This window comes from Cydia amplana, chromosome 16, assembly GCF_948474715.1.
Source record: "Cydia amplana chromosome 16, ilCydAmpl1.1, whole genome shotgun sequence".
Classification (NCBI taxonomy): Eukaryota; Metazoa; Arthropoda; class Insecta; order Lepidoptera; family Tortricidae; genus Cydia; species Cydia amplana.
The window spans coordinates 11,784,560-11,805,420 of record NC_086084.1 but is presented as its reverse complement, the minus strand read 5'-3'; the positions used below and the strand labels follow the sequence as shown (position 1 = coordinate 11,805,420).

At 36.8% G+C, this 20,861-nt stretch overlaps 1 protein-coding gene across 1 annotated transcript in view; it reads right to left on the bottom strand.

Annotated features, from left to right (window-relative positions):
• The window catches only part of LOC134655125 (aldehyde dehydrogenase, dimeric NADP-preferring), a 57,135-nt gene extending 42,867 nt beyond the window's left edge, over positions 1–14,268 (bottom strand). The window contains exon 1 of the mRNA XM_063510585.1: positions 14,096–14,268. Within this exon, the coding sequence (XP_063366655.1) occupies positions 14,096–14,237 (142 nt within the window). The 5' untranslated portion in view covers positions 14,238–14,268. The remainder of the gene's footprint in view (positions 1–14,095) is intronic.
• Between the last annotated feature and the right edge of the window lie 6,593 nt (positions 14,269–20,861).

Here is a 20,861-nt window from a genome sequence, read left to right as displayed (position 1 = left end):
AGTGAAGGTAAAATCTATAGCACAAGTAACCAATCTCTCTATTGGTACCGTACATGATATTATACATGACCATCTTAATATGTCAAAAGTAAGTGCAAGATGGGTTCCGCGAATGCTGACTCGGCTTCAAAAAGACATGCGTGTAGCTTGTTGTTCCGATTTTATTGACCTGTGCGGTGAAAATCCTGATGAGGTGCTGCAAAGAATAGTTACTGGAGATGAAACCTGGGTTCATCATTATGACCCAGAGAGTAAACAAGAGTCCATGCAGTGGCACATTAAGGGTTCAGCTCATCCCAAGAAGTTCAAGGTCATCCCTTCAGCTGGCAAGGTCATGGCCACGATATTTTGGGATTGTGAAGGAGTATTACTAATCGATTATAAAGAAAAAGGTGTAAATATCACAGGACAGTACTACGCTAACATTCTACGTCAATTAAAGGATGTAATTAAAGAAAAGAGGCGAGGAAAGTTAACCAAAGGTATTCTGCTTCTGCATGACAACGCCCCCGTCCATACTGCTCATATTGCCAAGGCATCTATTGTTGAATGTGGGTTTAAAACTGTTATTCACCCACCGTATAGTCCGGACTTAGCCCTCAGCGACTTCTTTTTGCTCCCCAATCTTAAAAAGGATCTGCGTGGAAATAAATTTTCTGACGATGAAGCATTGAAGGCGGCAGTGGAGGAGCATTTTTACACGAAAGATAAAAAATATTTTTACGAGGGATTAAAAAAAATAATTGATCGATCTTTTAAGTGTATGAACATAGGGGGGGAGTATATTGAAAAATAAAAATATCAAACTTTTCGTACTTGTTTGTTTTCATTCTCATACCGAGAATATTTTGAATACCCCTCGTAGATGACGCATAACTTTCGTTTTTTTTTTGGAAGGGTTTCCACGGAAGACCAGCGTCAAGGTATTCATAAGATACCTTGACATCAAGCTGAGTGGAAACCTTTTCAGTGACGTTTTAAACCATTTTTGTGACATGTTTTTGTAAAATGTTGTTGTATAAGCGTCCTAAATAAATTTTATTCTATTCTATTATTCTATTTTTATACGAGGGGTGATTGGAAAGTTCACGGCCTAAGTATGAAATCAAATCCAAAGATTTTATTTAATATTTTTATTTCTCTACGTAGTCCCCGTCGAGCTCTTTGCACTTGTTCCATCTGGATTCCAAAGCCATTATACCACTTTTGAAGAAACTTTGCTCCAGGCCTTCAAAATAAGTGTCCACTTCTGCTTGGACCTCGTCGTTGGTAAAAAATTTCTTACCGCCCATGTGTTTTTTTAAATTTGGAAATAGATGGAAGTCCGATGGTGCCAAATCAGGCGAATAAGGCGGGTGGGGTGGGGCAATAATTCAAACCCACAGTTGTGAATTTCTGCTATCGATTTTATTGACGTGTGCACACGTGCATTGTCCTGGTGAAAGAGAACTTTTTTTGTCAACAATCCAGGTCTTTTTACTTTCAGATCTTCTCGTAAACGGCGTAAAAGGTCGCAATAGTAGTTCGAGTTTATAGTGTTACCTTTCTGGAGATAGTCAACCATTATTACTCCCTTTGCGTCCCAGAAGACTGATGCCATGACTTTATTCGCCGACAAAATGGCCTTTGCCTTTTTGGGTGGCGGAGATCCAGCACGAACCCTCTGCTTTGATTGCTGTTTAGTCTCGGGCGTGTAGTGATGGACCCATGTCTCATCCATAGTAACATATCTGTCCAAAAAGTCTTGAGGGTCAGCTTCAAACAAGTCGAGACAGTCGCGTGAAATTGTTAGACGAGTGATTTTTTGTTACACTGAAAGGAGCTTCGGAACCCATCTCGCCGACACCTTTGAAAAACCTAATTCGTTGACTATAATGTTTTGGGTTCTTTCATAGGAGATGCCTACGATGTCAGCTATTTCCCTTACTTTTAATCGTCGGTCTTGCATTATCATCTCGCATATAATTGCCACATTATGTGGATTGGTCGCAGTGGTTGGTCTCCCGGGGCGAGGGTCATCTGCGATATTGACTCGTCCCCGCTTGAATTCAGCTGCCCACTTTTTTACTGTCGTATATGATGGACAGGATTGCCCCAATGTACACTGCATATCTTCAAAAATTTGTTTTGGAGTCAATCCTTTTTTATGAAGATATTTAATTACAGCACGTTGCTCCAAATTGTCCATTATGAAAAATCTGTTGACTCTTATTTTTAAATCAGACGTATAATTTATTTTTACAATGTCTTACAATTGAAATTTCGCGGGATGACAACTGAATAATGACAGTTCAAAATGGCGCCAGAAAAAAATTAAAAAGTTTTTTTTTAATGGTCAGGCCGCGAACTTTTCAATCAGCCCTCGTATCAATCCATGAGGATAATATCATTACGTTTCAAATTTGGACACATATGCGGTAAAGGGTTAATACGTCAAACAGTGGTCAAACATCAAAAATTTATTCAGCAAATAGGCCACAGGGGGGCACTTTAACTTTACAAGTAATAAGGATAACCAAAAATTCAAATACTTACAAGACAAATATATAATCAATGAAATATTAAATACTTTATTAGAGATGTATCCAGTCTCTAAATGTCGAATTACACAAAAAAACTATAACAAAAAAAGTTTAGAAACAACAGAGAAATACTGAAATTCCTGACGTGTAGGTACGAACAACCTACCTACGAGCAAAAGGCACACGCGAATACAAAATGCGTTTTGATATCAATTGTAATGTAAATGTAACTTACAATTGGCGTCCAACCTTGTCAAAGAAACACTAACGACCAGTTCCTCAGTTCTTCCATTCAGACAGTTGTTCGTTGGACACTTCCTGCTGCCATTGCCTTTCTCTTGACCACGAGTCACGCCAACGAGTTTGAAGGAAGTACATAGCTTATTAAAGTATTTATTACGCGAGTACTGTTAGCTGTTTATTACCTACACATATGGAGCTTAAACCAAGCAGGAGTGACATGTCCTTTTTAGGGTTAGACTCTTTAACCCTTAAATGCACTATGATGTAGATCTACATCGTATATTTTGATGGCCCGTGGCTCCATATGCATGTATTATTTTTTAATTACTTTGATTTTTTTTTCTTTATTTTTCCCAGAATCAACAACATTACCCATCTATTTCAAAGTTGATTAGAAATTTATAGCTGGTCAACCAAATCTTGGCAGTAAAAAAAGGCGCGAAATTCAAATTTTCTATGGGACAATATCGCTTCGCGCCTACATTTTTCAAATTTGCCGCCTTTTTCTACTGACAAGATTTGGTTGACCCAGTATATACAAAAAATCATGCATTTAAGGGTTAAAGTTACTTGATAGCAATATTTTTAAGTAGGTACTTAATATTCCTACCAGTGGCGGATTTGCAGTCTTTGCCGCCCTAGGCTCAGACCCTGTAGCCGCCCCTTCAGCATCAGCACCCATCATATTGACTACATTTAGGTCAGGCAACAAAAAGGAATAGAGGGAAATGCTTGGGACACACTTTTAACTTAGTAACTTTGTTTGGACTCGTTAGGAGGTGAAAATATCCCCGGCCGTAACCCTTGAGCGGGGGTAGGGGTGTTTGATTTGAAGGTTCCATTTTTCGGTTTTTCGCTTATAATATCTTAGAAACTATGCGTCGTTGTGACATGATCATTATACAAAATGAATGAAAGTTGATTAAATTTGCTACAAGTGTTATACAGTCGAGTTTTTCGATAGGTATCTTGTTTAGTTTTTGAGATAGCCGCTCTTGAATGTCTATAATTTTGCATTAAATTTCCATCAATAATATTCACGGTGCTCACGAGGAAAGGAACCCGAAAGATTTTAACAGTGTAGCAGATCTGCGAAATCGACTCCACACTCGCGTTCGCGGCTTCGCGCTGCGATTCGCGCACGAGTGTGGAGGGCCCTATACAAGCCCCCCTCCAGACTATTGTGCGTGAATCGCGGCGCGACTTCGCCGAGCGAACATATCGCGACGTTGACGTATGACTCCACACTCGCAAACTTCTCGGTGATTTCGCAGTTTAGTTCGGGCCAAGATGGCTGAAAAGCATCAGCTGATCGAGTTTAACTGTCATTTATCTACTTAAGGCATCATACTTGCTGTAGCTATTTTTCCATTTTGTTTTGTTGTAAAACCTTAAAATATAGCCGCTATATATAATAGAAATAATATTTATCTTGCAACTGATGAGCCAAATAGTTGTATTGTGGAGTCTTGCAAGTTCGCGCTTCGCGCCTCCTTTGACGCTGGCCGAAAAACCGACAAAAAACGGGGAACAAGGCGCGAAGGCGTGAACAATCTGTAAAATCGACGCCACACTCGCGTTCGCGGCTTCGCGCCGCGATTCGCGCACAACTGTGGAGGGCCCTCAAGATATCGAAAAACTGTACTAAATAAAACTTGTAGCAAATTTAATCAGGTTTCATTTTGTACAATGATCAGTCGTTAGAACGCATAGTTTCCGAGATATAAGCGAAATACCGAAAAATAGGACCTTCAAACATCCCTCTTCCCCCGGCTCAAGGGCTACGGCCGGGGACTTTTGATATGTTCACCTCCTAACTAGTTCAAACCAAGTTACGAAGACAAAAATTGTGTTCCAAGCATTTCCCTCTATACTTTTTTTTGAGAATTCGTTGCCTGACCTAATTTTAAGTTATTTCTTGTTATTATCAGCGATTTTTTTGTCACAATTTGCCGCCCCTAATATCTCGCCGCCCTAGGCTCGTGCCTACTGTGCCTTATGGGAAATCCGCCACTGATTCCTACCTATAATTAAATTAGACATTACTTATTCAAGATATTATGTTTAATATATTATTGCACGATATAAAAGTGTACAATTGGCGGACTTAGTGCCTTAAGGAGGGCTCTACCGTGAGTCTAGTTTCATGTACTTTCTCCTCTTAATCCTTATCTACCTCCTAATTCTTCTTTTGTATCGAGATCGCATTAAATTTCTTTTATTAAGGAGTTACTTCATCCGTTTTCATCGATATTCATCCAATTTAGAACCAAAATTTCATTCGCAAACTGCATTGTCTGTAATGCCGCGTGAATATATTTAATATAATAATAAAAAATTGGCAAATTATAAAAGAGTTTCTAAACTGTGGGTGGTGTACGTGTATTTATTGACGCGTCATGATAGATAGTTACATTGTAGATGCGAATCGTGCTGCGAATATAAATAGACCGTTTGTCATTCAAATAGGCTGTACTTTTTGTTCCCCGATCTATTGGACCACACAAGACGATTCGATTGTGGTCTTTATGATACATATTATTATTCGTTTACAGTGATGATGATTTTCCCTCATGATCACTTATCAGTTTATGGCTTGATCTGAAATTTTCTAAAATTTAGAGCATGAATTTTTACGGTCACTTAATAAATTCAGATCTTCCGTGATCATAGAAGTTTGTTCCTACTAAAAGACAAGCAATAGAGAATATCTAAATTTCTGAAAAGAGATTCAGTAGGCGGGGATCATTATAGAGGCATAGGGATAATTCCTGAAAAATATCAGCTCTTCAGATCAGTTTTTTAATAAGTCCCTACCTACGCCCTTGTGGGTGTGTGTGGGTGTGTGTGTGATTGATGAACAAATCTTTTCAAATTTTTTTTATATGTAAGGTCACCACAACAAATCCTAAATTTCACATTCGATAATGTTCGCTAATTCGTAAACTAGTTTGTTATCAGTCCAAAAAACATACATATTAGTCTTGGGAATAGTAAGAATTTATTGTTTGTTGACATTTTCCGGTTGTCTGCCGGTCATAAAAACTCTTTGTTTATTCAATTCTGTATGCATAGCTCGTACTATTCGCGGCGGCGTCAAATCGTTGCCATAAGTAGTTATGTTTACTTTTGTATGAGAGATCTTCACTTTAAAAAAATATAGACAAATATCATTTTGACGGTATATCAAGTAAACATTTATAAACCAAAATGAAATAGACGTCAGAAGAGGTAAAGAACAACGTACCTACTTACCCAACATATATAATGAGATTAACTGATTCGAAACCAGCCTCAAGCAGAGGAGTAGATAGTTACCTAATATGTAGGTACATATTTGTTTTAAGTCTACTTATACTTTATTTCAGTTTATTTATCTTATAGGAATACAGGGAGCCCTCCGTAATCCAATCAATTTTATCATAAAAAAAATTACCTGCTTCCTTGGACTAGAAAGGTTTATGAGTAGGTGTGACGAACGATTTGATTACAAAATATTATTTGTTTAGTATTTAGTATAGGCACACTTGCTATCCGTTGTGAATTGTTATTGTCGTAGCGCTACCTAAGGCTCTGTTTACGAAAAGTTACTGAAGGAAATTTAATTATTTTGTCATATTATAATACTTGTTAAACACCTATTTGTCCTCTATACTTTCGAGTAATACACTTGTTTTGTATATTGTGTGTTTAACTATTTACCTATTTTTCTACTTCTCTACAACATGAAACAAAATAGTAAAAATAATGTTTTGATTAAAATAAAAAATATCAGCCTATATACGTGCCGCTGCTGGGCACAGGCCTCCTCTCATGCGCGAGAGGGATTGGGCTATAGTGCCTATAGTCCCCACGCTGGCCCAATGCGGGTTGGGGACTTCATATACACCTGGTTTATTTGATTATATTTAATTAATATTAATTATTAATCCAGAGCACTTAGCTAGTAGTTCACAAATTCCGCACATGAAGTAATACAATCCGCTACACAATTAATTACTTTCACCGATTACACGCCGAAAACCGTCGCCATGACGACGCGACGGTGCCGACGGTGAAATCACAAAAGAATGTCGATGAACTATAGGTATTAATAGCACCTACAACTGGTTCAACGTTTCGTTAATAATAAACATTTATGCCTTTGGACTCTTGGGAGTTCTATATAGGTAATCGTTTTACGATTCTCATGATAAGACTGAATGAATGTAAGATTGAATTATAGTTACTAATTAAATTACCTATAGTCTTGTTTGTGGTTGTAACTTGCAAGTTACCCATGAGTTACCCTTCAATCATTCTAAAATAGCCAACAGTTTTTTTTTCTTTTTGGTTCGTGAGTTATAGTGTGTCAAAGGTCTGTTTGATTTCAAACATAGTCAGATAGAATCATACTATCTTTGTCTTACACTAGTACTAGCACCCAAAAGAAAAGGATGAGTATAGTTTTTTTGTTCCTATTTACTGACAAGATTTGGTTGAACCAGTATACCTTCACTCATGTTACAATCCTGGTCTACGGTGTCTATGGTAACAACGGTTTCACACTCGCGCGCGGCCACTGGTGCGACGCTGTCAACGCCGTGCTGCGAGGCCGGCGGGCTCATCATAACTGGCCGTAATCAGGCCGGTATGTAATGTAACCGGTGGCGTATTGGACTTTTGGCAGGAAGTATTATAAAATGGAGCAGGAGGCTTATTCGGATTGTAATAAACGGTTATGAATTTGATCTGGTTTAGTTTTATGATCTGTCAACTGTCAAGTGACATTTCTGGTTGTAGACTAACATATATACCTATGCATTTTATAAACTTAAAAACTAAACACTATTTAGGCGACAAAACGGCGTGGCTCCGTTGAATCGTCTGGTCCTGTGTCGGATTCGGCAGTTTGCCCCGGAACCTCCGAAATAAGACACCCTTCGCTTCGGCTAGTAGTCGGCGCACTATTATGATTTGACCCTTAAACTTGAAACAACTGAGCACACGCTACGATGATAGTACTTAAGTACTTGATTATAATAGCTATTATTTCCTTACCGCCATAATTATGGCTATAATTACTTTTCTATGTCTTAACATCTCTATGCGTTAACATGGGAGAGAGAGAGAGAGAGAGATTCTTTATTTGTGAAAACACAGGTACAATGAATGGTCTTACATTATAGTTTGGTAGTCTCACCATGCTCTGCCAATAGTGGCGTACAAATACTATACTACTTATAAACATAAACCATGCATTATTTCAAAATTTACAATTTGTAAATGGAAAAGTAATAAAAAACCAGTTTTACAAACTGTCTTGTTTTGTATTAGCAGCCACCTTTGAAACACTTCAAATACTGGCCGGGAATTTAAAAAAGTCAAAAGTTCACATCTAATATAGTCCGTCAACCAAATCTTGTCAGTAGCAATGTAAAGCAAACTAAAGTAGGGCAACACTCAAAGACCAGTATTGCGCTAAGAATAGCAGCAATGTACATCGAACCAAAAGATTTTTTTTTCCGCTGAGCGCGCCCTGCGTACGTTAATTCAAATTGTCACTCGCGGTTTATTGAAAAAATTTGAAACATGGACGGACAATTTAAAAGCGATGTTATTTTTCTAAAACAATGTTAATCAAAATGATGAACAAATTTGAAGATATCAAAAACAACTGCCTATCGTAGTGCTTATATTCTCTTTGTTCCCTATCTATGTCTTCTGTTTACTAAAATAAAATCATATCAAAATGCAGATAATTAGATAGTGCATATATTTGTTATTTACAATATAATATGCCACTTGTTAATGTAAATTAGTGTACTCTTCTGGATGAATATGACATACCTGTGTAATTTTTTTGATTGGTATATATTGTACAATAGGATTACATATTAAAAATAAAACAACTGATATTTGGGTGTTTATTTAATTTAAAGGTAAATAAGATAAGGGTCACTTTAGCGTACACTATAATTCTGGTCATTAATTGAAAAAATATAATGAAGTTACCAATGTTACCGGGTCACTTCAACCAAGCATAATACTCTGTAGTATTATTGCATCTTTGTAAATAGTCACAACTGATTGCTGAAAATATTAGACATGTGGGCCTATGGACGGTTTCCAGGACACAATTTATGGTCTTGTTGTATAGATTTAGGCATACGTTTTAATTTTATTTATGCCTTTTAACCCTAAAACAAAAAAACTGAACATAATCTTAAAAGTTCGAAAGAGTTCTTCCAGTATGTACTTGTCATAACCTCAATTTTTAGTAATGTTTACCATCAACGAGCATGATTGTACATTGTAGGCCCCTTAGCTTTGCTTATTCTTATTTAATGTATTGGTATTTAATGGTGACAGCAGAAATATCTCTTGAAACAGAAACGATTCAGAATGAAAACCAAATGAAAACAAATAAGGTGACGGCTGTCGTTCACGATCCACATTCCACAGATAAAACACAGATGACACGCATTTTGGAATTATTCGAACACAGTGTTGCTAACCCGCGATTTTTCAAATTTGCCGCCTTTTACTACTGACAAGATTTGGTTGACGGACTTTATTTTAGAGACAACCTGTATACTGGGCTGGGTGTAATAAAAATAGCGCGGACCCGTTTATCGTTTTCGATTAGGAAAAGTATACTTGGTCAAGCAGATCTCGTCAGTAGAAAAAGGCGGCATATCTGAAAAATGTAGGCGCGAAGGGTTATCGTCTCACAGAAAATTTTAATTTCGCGCCTGATTTTACTGACAAGATTTGTTTGATCAAGTTCAGAAGAATTTTTTTTCGATACAATTTTTTTTCTGGGGCAGTTCGGCCAGTCGGCCAAACCTCCATACAAAGGGCAAACAAATTCGCATCAATATATTTCTTCTACGCCTGTCTCAATCAGGAATTCAGGACACGATACCGAATAGGTAGGGGAAACTGGGGAGGGTTGATCACCCCTTTTGTTTTTAGCATACATTTTCTTAACTATTTGTAGTATTGAAAAACTTTATAGACCATACGATTCAGAATTTATCTCTTCATTAATAGTTTGAATTAGAACAGATTTGTGCAATAAATTAGACCATTATTTAATGAAAACCCATACTGTTGACTTTTACCATGTGTCCCCTATGTAAGGGAGACTTGTTTACCCCTGGTCGGGAGCCTTGATCCTAGGGGGATCAAGTGACCCTGGTTCTTGGGACACATGGTAAACAGATTTTTACCATGTCTCCCCATACCAGATTCTCATTAATTATATAACTCGGATCGCTATTAGCAATGCATCTATAATTTGTAAAATACACAGCAAATATATATATATTGCATCTTCCATGCTTTGAAGTTGTATTTCCGGTAATCAGATGTCTAAGCCGAAGGGATCAAGTCTTCTAGATTTGGGGACACTTGGTAAAAAGATTTTAAGCGGCAATGTCATATTTCGAGGGTAGTATCTACATTAATTTATTCACTCTATCTACAGAAAATTAATATATGAAGATATCAAACACATATTAATCCATAATCTTATACTTTAAAAAAACAATGTAATCGTATTATCCATAAAACAACATAAAATAGGGAATCAATTTTTGAACCAAAAAAAGTTAAAAAAAAAACAAAAATCTAAGTTATTAACATAAAATTTCTTGTAACAAGCTAATTTTTTTAAAGTTATTATGAAGGTATTTTTAGCGTCAGATACCTACAGCAATTTTAAATTTTTTACCCATCTCTGGTCGTTATTGTTTACTATAATAAATAAGTTTAGAAATTTACTGCTCACGTTTCGAGGACGGTGTTTGAGCTGCATAATCCTAAAATCCTTTCTATGGACCGTCGGTTCTATAGTACATAAGGTCGGAAAGCTATTGAAATAGCATATATTTCATCCATAAAAACAAATATCGCCGGTTGAAAACCAAATATCGTTATAAGTGTTGTTTGTCGACCGAGTGCGGGTAGTTCGTAAAATGTTGATGTCAACTTTAGTTAGTCTTTTCAAAGGTCACGTGGATAGTTCCGTTTTCGGAGTTCGGAGTCGGTTGTATAATTAAAAACTGAATTATACGCCATTAAATCCCGTTTTAATAAACAATAATGAGTCAAAAACCTTGAAAGTTTAAATCAGTGTTTCTCTGGTCGTACTTTTGCGGCATGATTTACTAAAGAAAAGAAAATATTTATGATAGCTCTATGAATCATTTTGTAAGTAAAATTATTACAATGTATACTAGATCACTTTGGGGGTGACATGATCCCGGAATCATATCTCCCCTGAAGAAAAAGACAAAGTCTCCCCATACATAGTAAGATTATAAAACGTGCCGTACTCGAAACGTGTGTTCGCGTATATCAATGTAATCCAAGTTAATCATCACTTCAATAAACAACAAATAAAATAAGCACACTCGCTAACATCATTTCCATCTCATATTATAAAATAAATCCAGTTAAAGCTTACCGAAAATTGAATATAGTACGCAGAAAATCTTTCACCGTCCGCCATTTTTGAACCACTGACTTTTTCGATACAGTGCCATGACAGAACGTGAAGTTAGGAACGAATGAATGAGTGTTACCAGTGCAAAAAAATGTATCTCGTTTGGTTTGATTAAAAATGAAGTTTACCAAGTGTCCCCTAGGGATCGACCCTCCCCACCCTCACCTATACTCTTAAAACGGATCCCTATTATTTTTGTGACGGCTTGCAAAAAGAAAAAAAACGGGTTGCACTCCGGGAGTGCCGACAGAAGTGAAAACTCAATGACATTGTAACAGTTTTTCAATCAGTTCACGTGTCCGTCTTACGAATTTTCAATCTGTCGAATCTGTCGGTCACGTGACCTGTCGCGAGTTTAACATTTTTCCCCACTTCAAAAAGTGCACAGCGCCGCTAAAGAAGTTTTCACTTCAAAAATACTGGTCAGTATTTTTGAGTCCAAATCACTCAAAAACAATGTTTGTGCCAATCGTGCCTAAGATAGATATCCTTACCGCTTCGAGATTTTTACCTCGGTGTTAGGTACTGGACTAACCGGTCATTTTTGATAATTTTATTACATTTTTATAACCCCCAAACTACTATGTAAATTAAGGACGTCATATGAGTTCGACCTTAGTTAACATTTCTTGATTTGTGTATTATATGTATAAACATTTTGCCTTAAATAAACGAACCTATCAAATTATATAAATGATTTAGATTAACGTAGCTCGTAGAATATAATATGTATTAATGTAATTTCCTTTATTTCTCTTCAAACAAGTTAGGTTATTTTATAATATGGATATAAAAATAAAATACAAAAACACGTACAAAATACTTATAAACATATTATAAAAATCCTAACTTAGTGTGCCGCGCCAGTAGCGGGGCAAGGCCCAAGTTGCCAGTGCCGACCAAGACCGTACCCAATTCAGTGAATATTTCCACCATATATGAGCCCTACGGGGTCTTGGTAGCTCAGATGGCAGAGCACTGTAATAGTGATCCAGTGGTCGTGGGTTCAAGTCCCACCCAAGACAGTGAATTTTTCCACTTTTAATTTATTTCGAAGCTTAATAGCATCGTTCGCAGACGTTTCTGTTTAATACAAAATTGATTTCTTTTTTGTTTTCATGATCATTTTCTATCCTATGTATCTTATAAAATACAACACGTGCCACCATCAACATCATCCCTATATGAATGTATTATTTAACGTAAATTAACATTTCTACGTAAGGATTAGGATGAGAGGGTAAATGCATAATTGTTGTTTTTATATTGAACTAGCTGTTACACGTTTTTTTTACAAAGGAATATTCCATGAATAATTTCACACGGAAATTATACGGAGATTATATTATTATTTGCAAGAGCAGACTCCAACCACACAACCTTGCTAGTCTTAGAGGATATAATCAAACGGAGACGCCATGTCTGTAATTTTCTGTACAAAACAGTCTGCCGATTTTTGCGGGGGAGGGGAACGTCAAATGTATGCGTAACGTAAAAATAGCCATGTCAGATAAACGTCAGTCCATACATTGTGTATGACCGTTGGCCGCCTATTTTCGACAGAGGGGAAAGCCTGTTAATGGCTACTCCGTTTAGTTGTATCCTCCAAGTTGCTAGTAGATGTTAAAGTTGGCTCGGTAATTTTATTTTAATAAGTATTCATTGTATATCGTTACCAGTACAATTTTAGTGTAAAATAGCTATAATATTATATAATATAACTTAAATATAATATTATACATATTATAGTTAAATATATAGCCGAGAGACGTGACGAGCAAAATTTTAAATAACTTTTAGTGTTATTGAAGTTAAACGTTAAAGTCGCGCGATGGCCATTATCTTTCGTCACAGGTTTTCTTGCGGCGCGCCATACAGTTCTTTTGTTCTTTTTTAATTTAGACTAGATACTTATTTCTATGAGTATAATTAATCAATCTACTTACCTAGTTAGTAGGTATTAGTTATTTGTATATAGTGCCATGTTACACTACTTAACAGTTAACAACTAAGGATCGGTTGCACAAACCGTCTATCAGGGATAAAGCGTTCGCTAAATTTTACTGTATGGGAATTTTCATAGTTCTCTGTCGAGTGATAATGTTGATCAGTCTGTTAAGTGGTTGGTGCAATTAGTCCTAAAAACGATTGACATACCTTTATAGATCTCTCCAAGATTCCAAGAATCTCAACTCAATAAACTTTATTCAAGTAGGCTTAGCAACAAGTACTTAAAATGTTAAACTAAGTATTTAAAGAAAATTAAAAAGAATACCTACTAGACTAGGTACATATTAATATGAAATTCAATTTATATGACTTATTTAATTTGATGTTTTTATGAAAATGTTTTTAATAGGTACTTTTACGTCCTTTTTGTTTAGTCCTAACTAATGTATATTTTATATAAATTATTGTAGTGTAAATGTGATCGTTATTGAGGTATAGGTACCGTCTTAAATAAAGTTACTGCAGCTGTGTATATTGGGTACTTTAATACTCCGATAAAGTATCTAATTCGGAGCACATGATTGGCGCGACAGTATCTCGCGGCGAGATAAACTACCCGTCTTTTTCTATGTTAATAAAAGGGGTACGGGTAGTATATCTCGCCATGAGATACTGTCGCGGCAATCATGTGCCCGGCATCCCGGCAGTACAAAGTGCAAAAAGTTGTCAAAATTCTTTTGGAATATTTTTATAACTTACAAAGTTACACTCAGTCTTTTACAAAATGTAATTAAAAATTAAAACTATATGCCGCAGTAAAAAAAATACAACTTATTTTGGGCCAGATGGAGTACCTACCGACTGTATCAACACAAACATTAACACTCACCGTTTCCATTCATGTTCTCGATCTGCACCACGACTGAATCCTTCTTATCGATACCGTTAATGATCCGATCGATATCGGCATCGATATCGACAAGGTGCACGTCACTGTTATCACTCGCGTGTTGGTCGCCCGGCGATGGCATCGCGACTAATGTAAACAAGCTAGACGACGCGACGGACTGGAGCTAATAATATTATTTTTAATTACTGTGATTTGCGAGAAAGGTATACAACGGATGATCTGTAGAGCCCCCAGATGTATTTAGATCTAGGAATAGTTCATAAAGGAAGATAGGTGATGTATACTTTTGTTCAGCTATCCTGACGTAAACGAAATTATTGAGATTAGGTACTTACCGTAAAATCAGGTAACTTTAGTCCACTTACAACTATGGTCCAAATTCAAGTTCCAATAATATATGAGTACTCGTATATAATAATAGAAAGAGCATAAGTGTATCTTAAGCTCGAGAAAAAACGTAACGAGAGACCTACAAATCATAACAAATCATAAAGGCTTGTTACGAATCAACGTTAAAAACTAATGGACCATAGTTGTATTCAAGGACCATAGTTACCTGATTTTACGGTTGACAACACTTAAATGGTTTATATTGTACTAGCGACTTCGCACGGGTAGTTCAACGAATTTACACAAAACCTTTACAAATTATACACCAAAACCTTCCTCAAGAATAATATAGCTATTAATAGGTGAAAACCGCATGAAAATCCGTATAGTAGTTTATGAGAATTATGAGTTTATCGCGAACATACAGACAGACAGACGCGGCAGGGGACTTTGTTTTATAATAATTATGTATTGATATTAATATGCAAATGGCGAGGTACCATCGTCCACACTGTTAACTGATAATTCCTAAACCTTACCTACTACTAAGATAGGCAAAAGGTTCAGCAATGGTCACTTCAGAGTGTTGCTGTTAGTACTAGGTACGTACAATAGGTACTTATTTTATGACGTCTGCTAGTCATAATAGCCATATTTATAGCTTGTGGCAATGTAAGAACTACTTGTAGCACCTAGTAGATACTTATTGCACCAAAGTTCGGTAGATTACACTCCTCGTATTCTACAACTTTACTACACTACTAGTACTACTAGACTGACTATTAGATACTACTTACTACTATAAGTACCGTAAAACGGGGTGAGTAGGTTTCGCGGGGAGAGGGGGGTTATGAATGGGGAGAGAAGGTTTGAGAGGGTGGTGAGAAGGGATTTTAAGGCTACTGCTACAAAAATAATGTATTCCAATTTAAAATGGAGCTATAGTAATACGCATAATAAAAAAAAATCGATCCGACAATCTTCCAAAATCACCTTTGTATGAAAACCTCTCTTATCCCAAATACGAGGCACTACGGGGTGAGGTGAGTTTTCCTCTTTATCGTCAAAGTTATGAAATGGAACTACCCAAAATAAAATAAAAACTAAAATACAAACGTCCGGAACACTTATATACACCATTCAGTTTTCATATGTAAAAATAAAATGTTATCGAGGTTTGAATTTCAGTTTTGACCCTACTCACCCCATTTTACGGTACAACCTGCCGTCTAGCACAGTAGTGCATGTAACAAATCGGCCATAATTGTACCTCGCCGGCCGGAAGAAATACTGGCGTAACTCCACATAACACGTTGGATCATTACATGATCATTACCGATTACGGAGGCGGCAAAAACTAGAAATGTGACTAATCAATAATATAGACTGTCAATCCCCATATTAGTGGCGTTTCTCGTTTATAGTGAAAATGGCGCCACAAGCCACAACGCGCCACGTTCTTTTAGGCCTGAAAATGTAAATCCGAATTATCCAGTCTAGCAAATAAGTAGGTACCTAGCTACCAATTGAAAGCATTACAAATTGTAATAGTTAATATAATGCTATTTTTGTACATTTTCTCATGAATTAAATTAATTTCTCAATATCAATTAAGACTAAACAAATTTACCATTAAAACCACAGACATAAAATTTTCGTGCTCAATTAAAACACGCTTAAAGTATTTAAATACTCGATGTTATACATTTACAAATTATATATTTCGCAATTTTATAGTGCTTTGACCTCCACTTAATGCTTTCATCTTTTTTGTTAATTATTTTCCTTTTCTTGCTCATTTATTGTTGAGGATCGCGGCCATTTGGCCGCTTCTTCTTCCTTACCTGAAACAGACTTCATTTGAAGTCTGTTTCAGGTATATGGCATAAGCCATGTGGAATTGTGGACCGAATGAAACGCAACTGTCACTGTGGCACTAATATGGAAGAGTGATAGAGACACAATTCACACAACGCGATTCGTTGTCGAAGCGATAGCGATTGTAACCTTGGCTAGGTCGGCAGTTCGGACCTCAGACGTCAAAAAATAAAATGTGACACTATCTACAACAGTAAGTACATACAGAAATTAACAGTTATTATTGTTTATCTGTCTTGACATATACATACATACTTTAACTTAGTTATTTAACAAGAACCAACCCCGTTTTATAAAGTGAAGATAAGTATGAATAATGGATAAATAATTGCTTATCGTTATTACAATAATTTACGAGTTTAATAAGTCTGGGCATCATTAGAAACTTAATATTATCTTCGTAGGCATCTTCATTAGTAATTAATCTCCGCAAGTATTAAGTATTTCCTGTTTAGGTGTTGTTGAAGTTCTAGAATGATGAGCACAATAATAGTGTTTATTATAGTACCTATTATGAAACAAGTGAAAACTAATCTTCGTAATCTGAGGATTTTCATTATATTGGAAGTTATATTTAATCGTTTTAGATGACATCATTAGCACTTTTTACTGAACTGCAGAAAGAGAGTGATTTTTGAGATACATATATTAATGCGTGTCTATTTTGCCATGGCCTACAACCTAGACCGTATCGCGTATGACGGGTTACAATTACAATGTATTAAATTTGTCTCAGTTTTTTCTAATCGCATTTTTTTGGGACGTATAAAGTGCATTAAACTGCAGCATAGGTACCTATTTGTTTAACTGTAGGTAGTGTGTGTAAGCCTGGGTTTTAGCAGGCCTATGGAACTCTCCGCGCGAGCTCGGTTTTACCTACGAATCTGTTCCCGTTCACGGTAGAAAAGCGAGCCAGTTGGTTGCCACACGCGCTCACGCACGCACCACGCACGCACGTCGCGTCGCCGCGCGTTCGAAACTTCGAATATGCCAAATTGTATGCGAAAGAAATGTCTTCTTCACGGACAAGTAACACAGCTTGTAGTGTCGATGGATGCAGACAACAAAATTAATAAAAAAAACCGTTTTTGCTCTTCCGATAGATAGGAAAAGTATAGTATAGATAGATGGACATTCTCAATATAAGTAGTTTATAAAACGGCGTAAACACTGCGGTTACTGCAGGGAGATATGACCTTTTAAAATGTTTCGCAGGCACTTGTCGGAATAAAACGCATAAACGGAATATTATAATAACTAATTGCAACTTATCTTACTCATGTATAGTTATTGTACGCTATGATTTTATATGGCAAGTTCTAATGCAAGTTGGACAATTAAAACTTATATCTTAAGTAAGTATTTTCTATAGAATATAATTATAGTTTAAGTAGGTAGGTACCTACTTATTTGTAAAATAATTTCTAAGCGTCGGCAACCCTAGCGTTGTGCCGGCGCGCGCGTTGCGGGCAGCGGCGCGTTGAAGGTCACTCCATTGTATTTTTGTGTAGGTATCAAAACGGTAGGTATTTGCGTTTTCTTTGAGAGATAAGTATCTGTTCGTAAGAACTATTATATAATCTGTGCCCTAAGGCAAAATATTAAAAAACCCTTTACACAAATAAATTGTGGAAATAACTTCTATCAATTAAACACAAACAAAGATTGATTACGTTAATAAATTAGATTTTAATGGTTTGGACTAGGGCCAAATTAGCCCAAGTTTTTTTTTTGCACTCTTCCCGATCACTATCAGCACAAAACGCAACGTATTGTATTAGTTGAGCGATCACGCTAACCGACACCACCTCACTGAATATTATATTGCTTACAGACTATACGATACGAGCTAGCCTATTATAATAATATAGGTACCTACGTAGGTACTTTAAAGGGATCCTTGGACTGAACCTTTTTTTTTCAGCAAGTTATTTTTATACAAGAGTGCCTATAGTATTTCAGGATGTTCCATGATTTTTTTTTGTTTGAAAGGGTTTTCATTAGTCGGGCACATTGTCATCGTGTGAGTATCTGATGACGAGATCTCGAAGAAATCATGGATCATCTTCAAATGTTATAGGCACTCTTATAGTTATTGCATGAAGAGAAATTTGATTAAATGAAAGATCATAAAGTGATGGCATTTTATGGTGAAGTGAAGTGAACTGTTTTGTTCCCATTCAGATTTGGGCCATTTTTTATTTTTTGGCTGATTTTGATAAAAATTGGTTGGTTCGAAAAGCTCCTTATTCTGGTCGGAACGGAATAATCACGAAATCCAAATTGGGGACTGTATGAAAATTCTCACTGAGTTACGGAAAATTCCATACGTTTTCCGTAACTAGTGGAAGTTTTTGTATGACATACAATGAAATAGGTTTATGTTGTACAGAATATGGAATTCTATCTATCAACTAACTATCTAAAAATGAAAAAAACACAAAAAAATAATGTCCCATTTAATAATTTCTTACGGGTTTGAACTGAATTTGATACGACTATGACGATCATCTTGGTAATTGGTGCGCTTCTTCCGCACGATTTTCACTTCATTTCGCATGTACCAACACCAATCAGCTTAAGCAATCTTCGAGGTCGTATTAAAATAAGATCAAAACAAGTTGCTAAATTTGAATCGGGCTCCTGATTTCGGGTCAATTAAGGAATTAATCTGAAGAGGCCCACTGATTATCAGTCCGCCGGACGACATCAGCCTGTAAGTTAGAACAAAAAGTTGACAGTTCCGAACAACTGACAGGCTGATATCGTCCGGCGGACTGTTAATCGGTGGGCCCCTTTATCTATCCAAAAGTTAAATGAATGAATGCGTTGACATTAACACATAAAAACCAAAGACAACTTGGGAATGGCAGTGGCATTATTTTGAACCCACGCGGCCGTGCTGTAAAAACCATATTTATAATTTATTGACACTAGTGTAGAATTAGTTTTTAAATAAATAAATAGCATGTACCCTACCGTTGTAAGGAAATTGCACCAATTATGAAAATATAACCCATCAACCCATCACCGATTGAACCTAAGTGATGGATAATAACCACGCCACGCACCGGCACTCCGTTTTTAAAATTCATGAACAATCAAACAATTATATACTTACCTAGGTATTTTACGGGCGGACGCGCTATGTTTTTTACGCGGAATCTCATTTTTAGGGTTCCGTACCCAAAGGGTAAAAACGGGACCCTATTACTAAGACTCCGCTGTCCGTCCGTCTGTCACCAGGCTGTATCTCACGAACCGTGATAGTTGAAATTTTCACAGATGATGTATTTCTGTTGCCGCTATAACAACAAATACTAAAAACAAAATAAAATAAAGATTTAAGTGGGGCTCCCATACAACAAACGTGATCTTTGACCGATGTTAAGCAACGTCGGGCGGGGTCAGTACTTGGATGGGTGACCGTTTTTTTGCTTGTTTTGCTCTATTTCTTGTTGATGGTGCGGAACCCTCCGTGCGCGAGTCAGACTCGCACTTGGCCGGTTTTTTTATGATATAGGAGGCAAATGAGCAGACGGATCGCCTGGTGGTAAGCGATTACCGCCGCCCATGGACACCCGTAACACCAGAGGGGTTGAAGTGCGTTGCCGGAATTTAAGATGGGAGTACGCTCTATTAGGGCGATTGTGCACTACAGTGAATTTTACTGTCCGGCAGTCCGAGTTTTCATGGTCCGATATGGCATGAAAAAAACGGATGATTGGCTTGTGCACTTGTCCGTCTTTTTACTCGCAGGTGCGTCGCTGTGGCATGAAAAAAACGGATGATTGGCTTGTGCACTTGTCCGTCTTTTTACTAAAAGAGAGGTAACCCAAGCGGCCAAGTCATGAATAATACTAATTCCAGACGCAGTGCACAAGTATATAAACACGTTTTTCATAGCTGTCATCTCGGACCGGAAAAAAACTGTCCGGAATGGGGAAAAGTAAAATGTCGGACGGTAAATTACGTCTAGTGCACAAGCTACTATATACATTTAATGGCGTGCCATATCGGACCGTAAAAACTCGGACTGCCGGACAGTAAAATTCATTGTAGTGCACAATCGCCCTTATTGAATGTCATATCCGTCCGGAAATACCGCAAGCGACCGAACGCAAAGCCCATCACAGTACCTAATAGTAATCAATTTTAAAACGCGAATGCTTTGTAACATGGTTCCTCCTAATAATATTCCTGGAAATTCGTCTGATTAATCTGCATAGGTATCGTATGCTCCGCGTGGAGTATGGAGTACTTAGGAGGTGTCTAATTTGTTTAGGTATTAACATTTTCAGCCTCCATGTGTATCCTTGTCGTCATAAACTTGACGTTAGAGACCTGCGACATTCGTAACTCGTCTGCATGTTTCCGTATTAAATATTTTATTTATTCTTTTGTTAAAATTACAGTGGTATTTGAAAAAACATGTTTTACATCACATTCATTGTCTTTGATGTGAAGGCATACGGTAGGTATAATTATGTCGTTTTATCGCTAGAACGCCAACATATTAACATGTCAAAACAAAAAT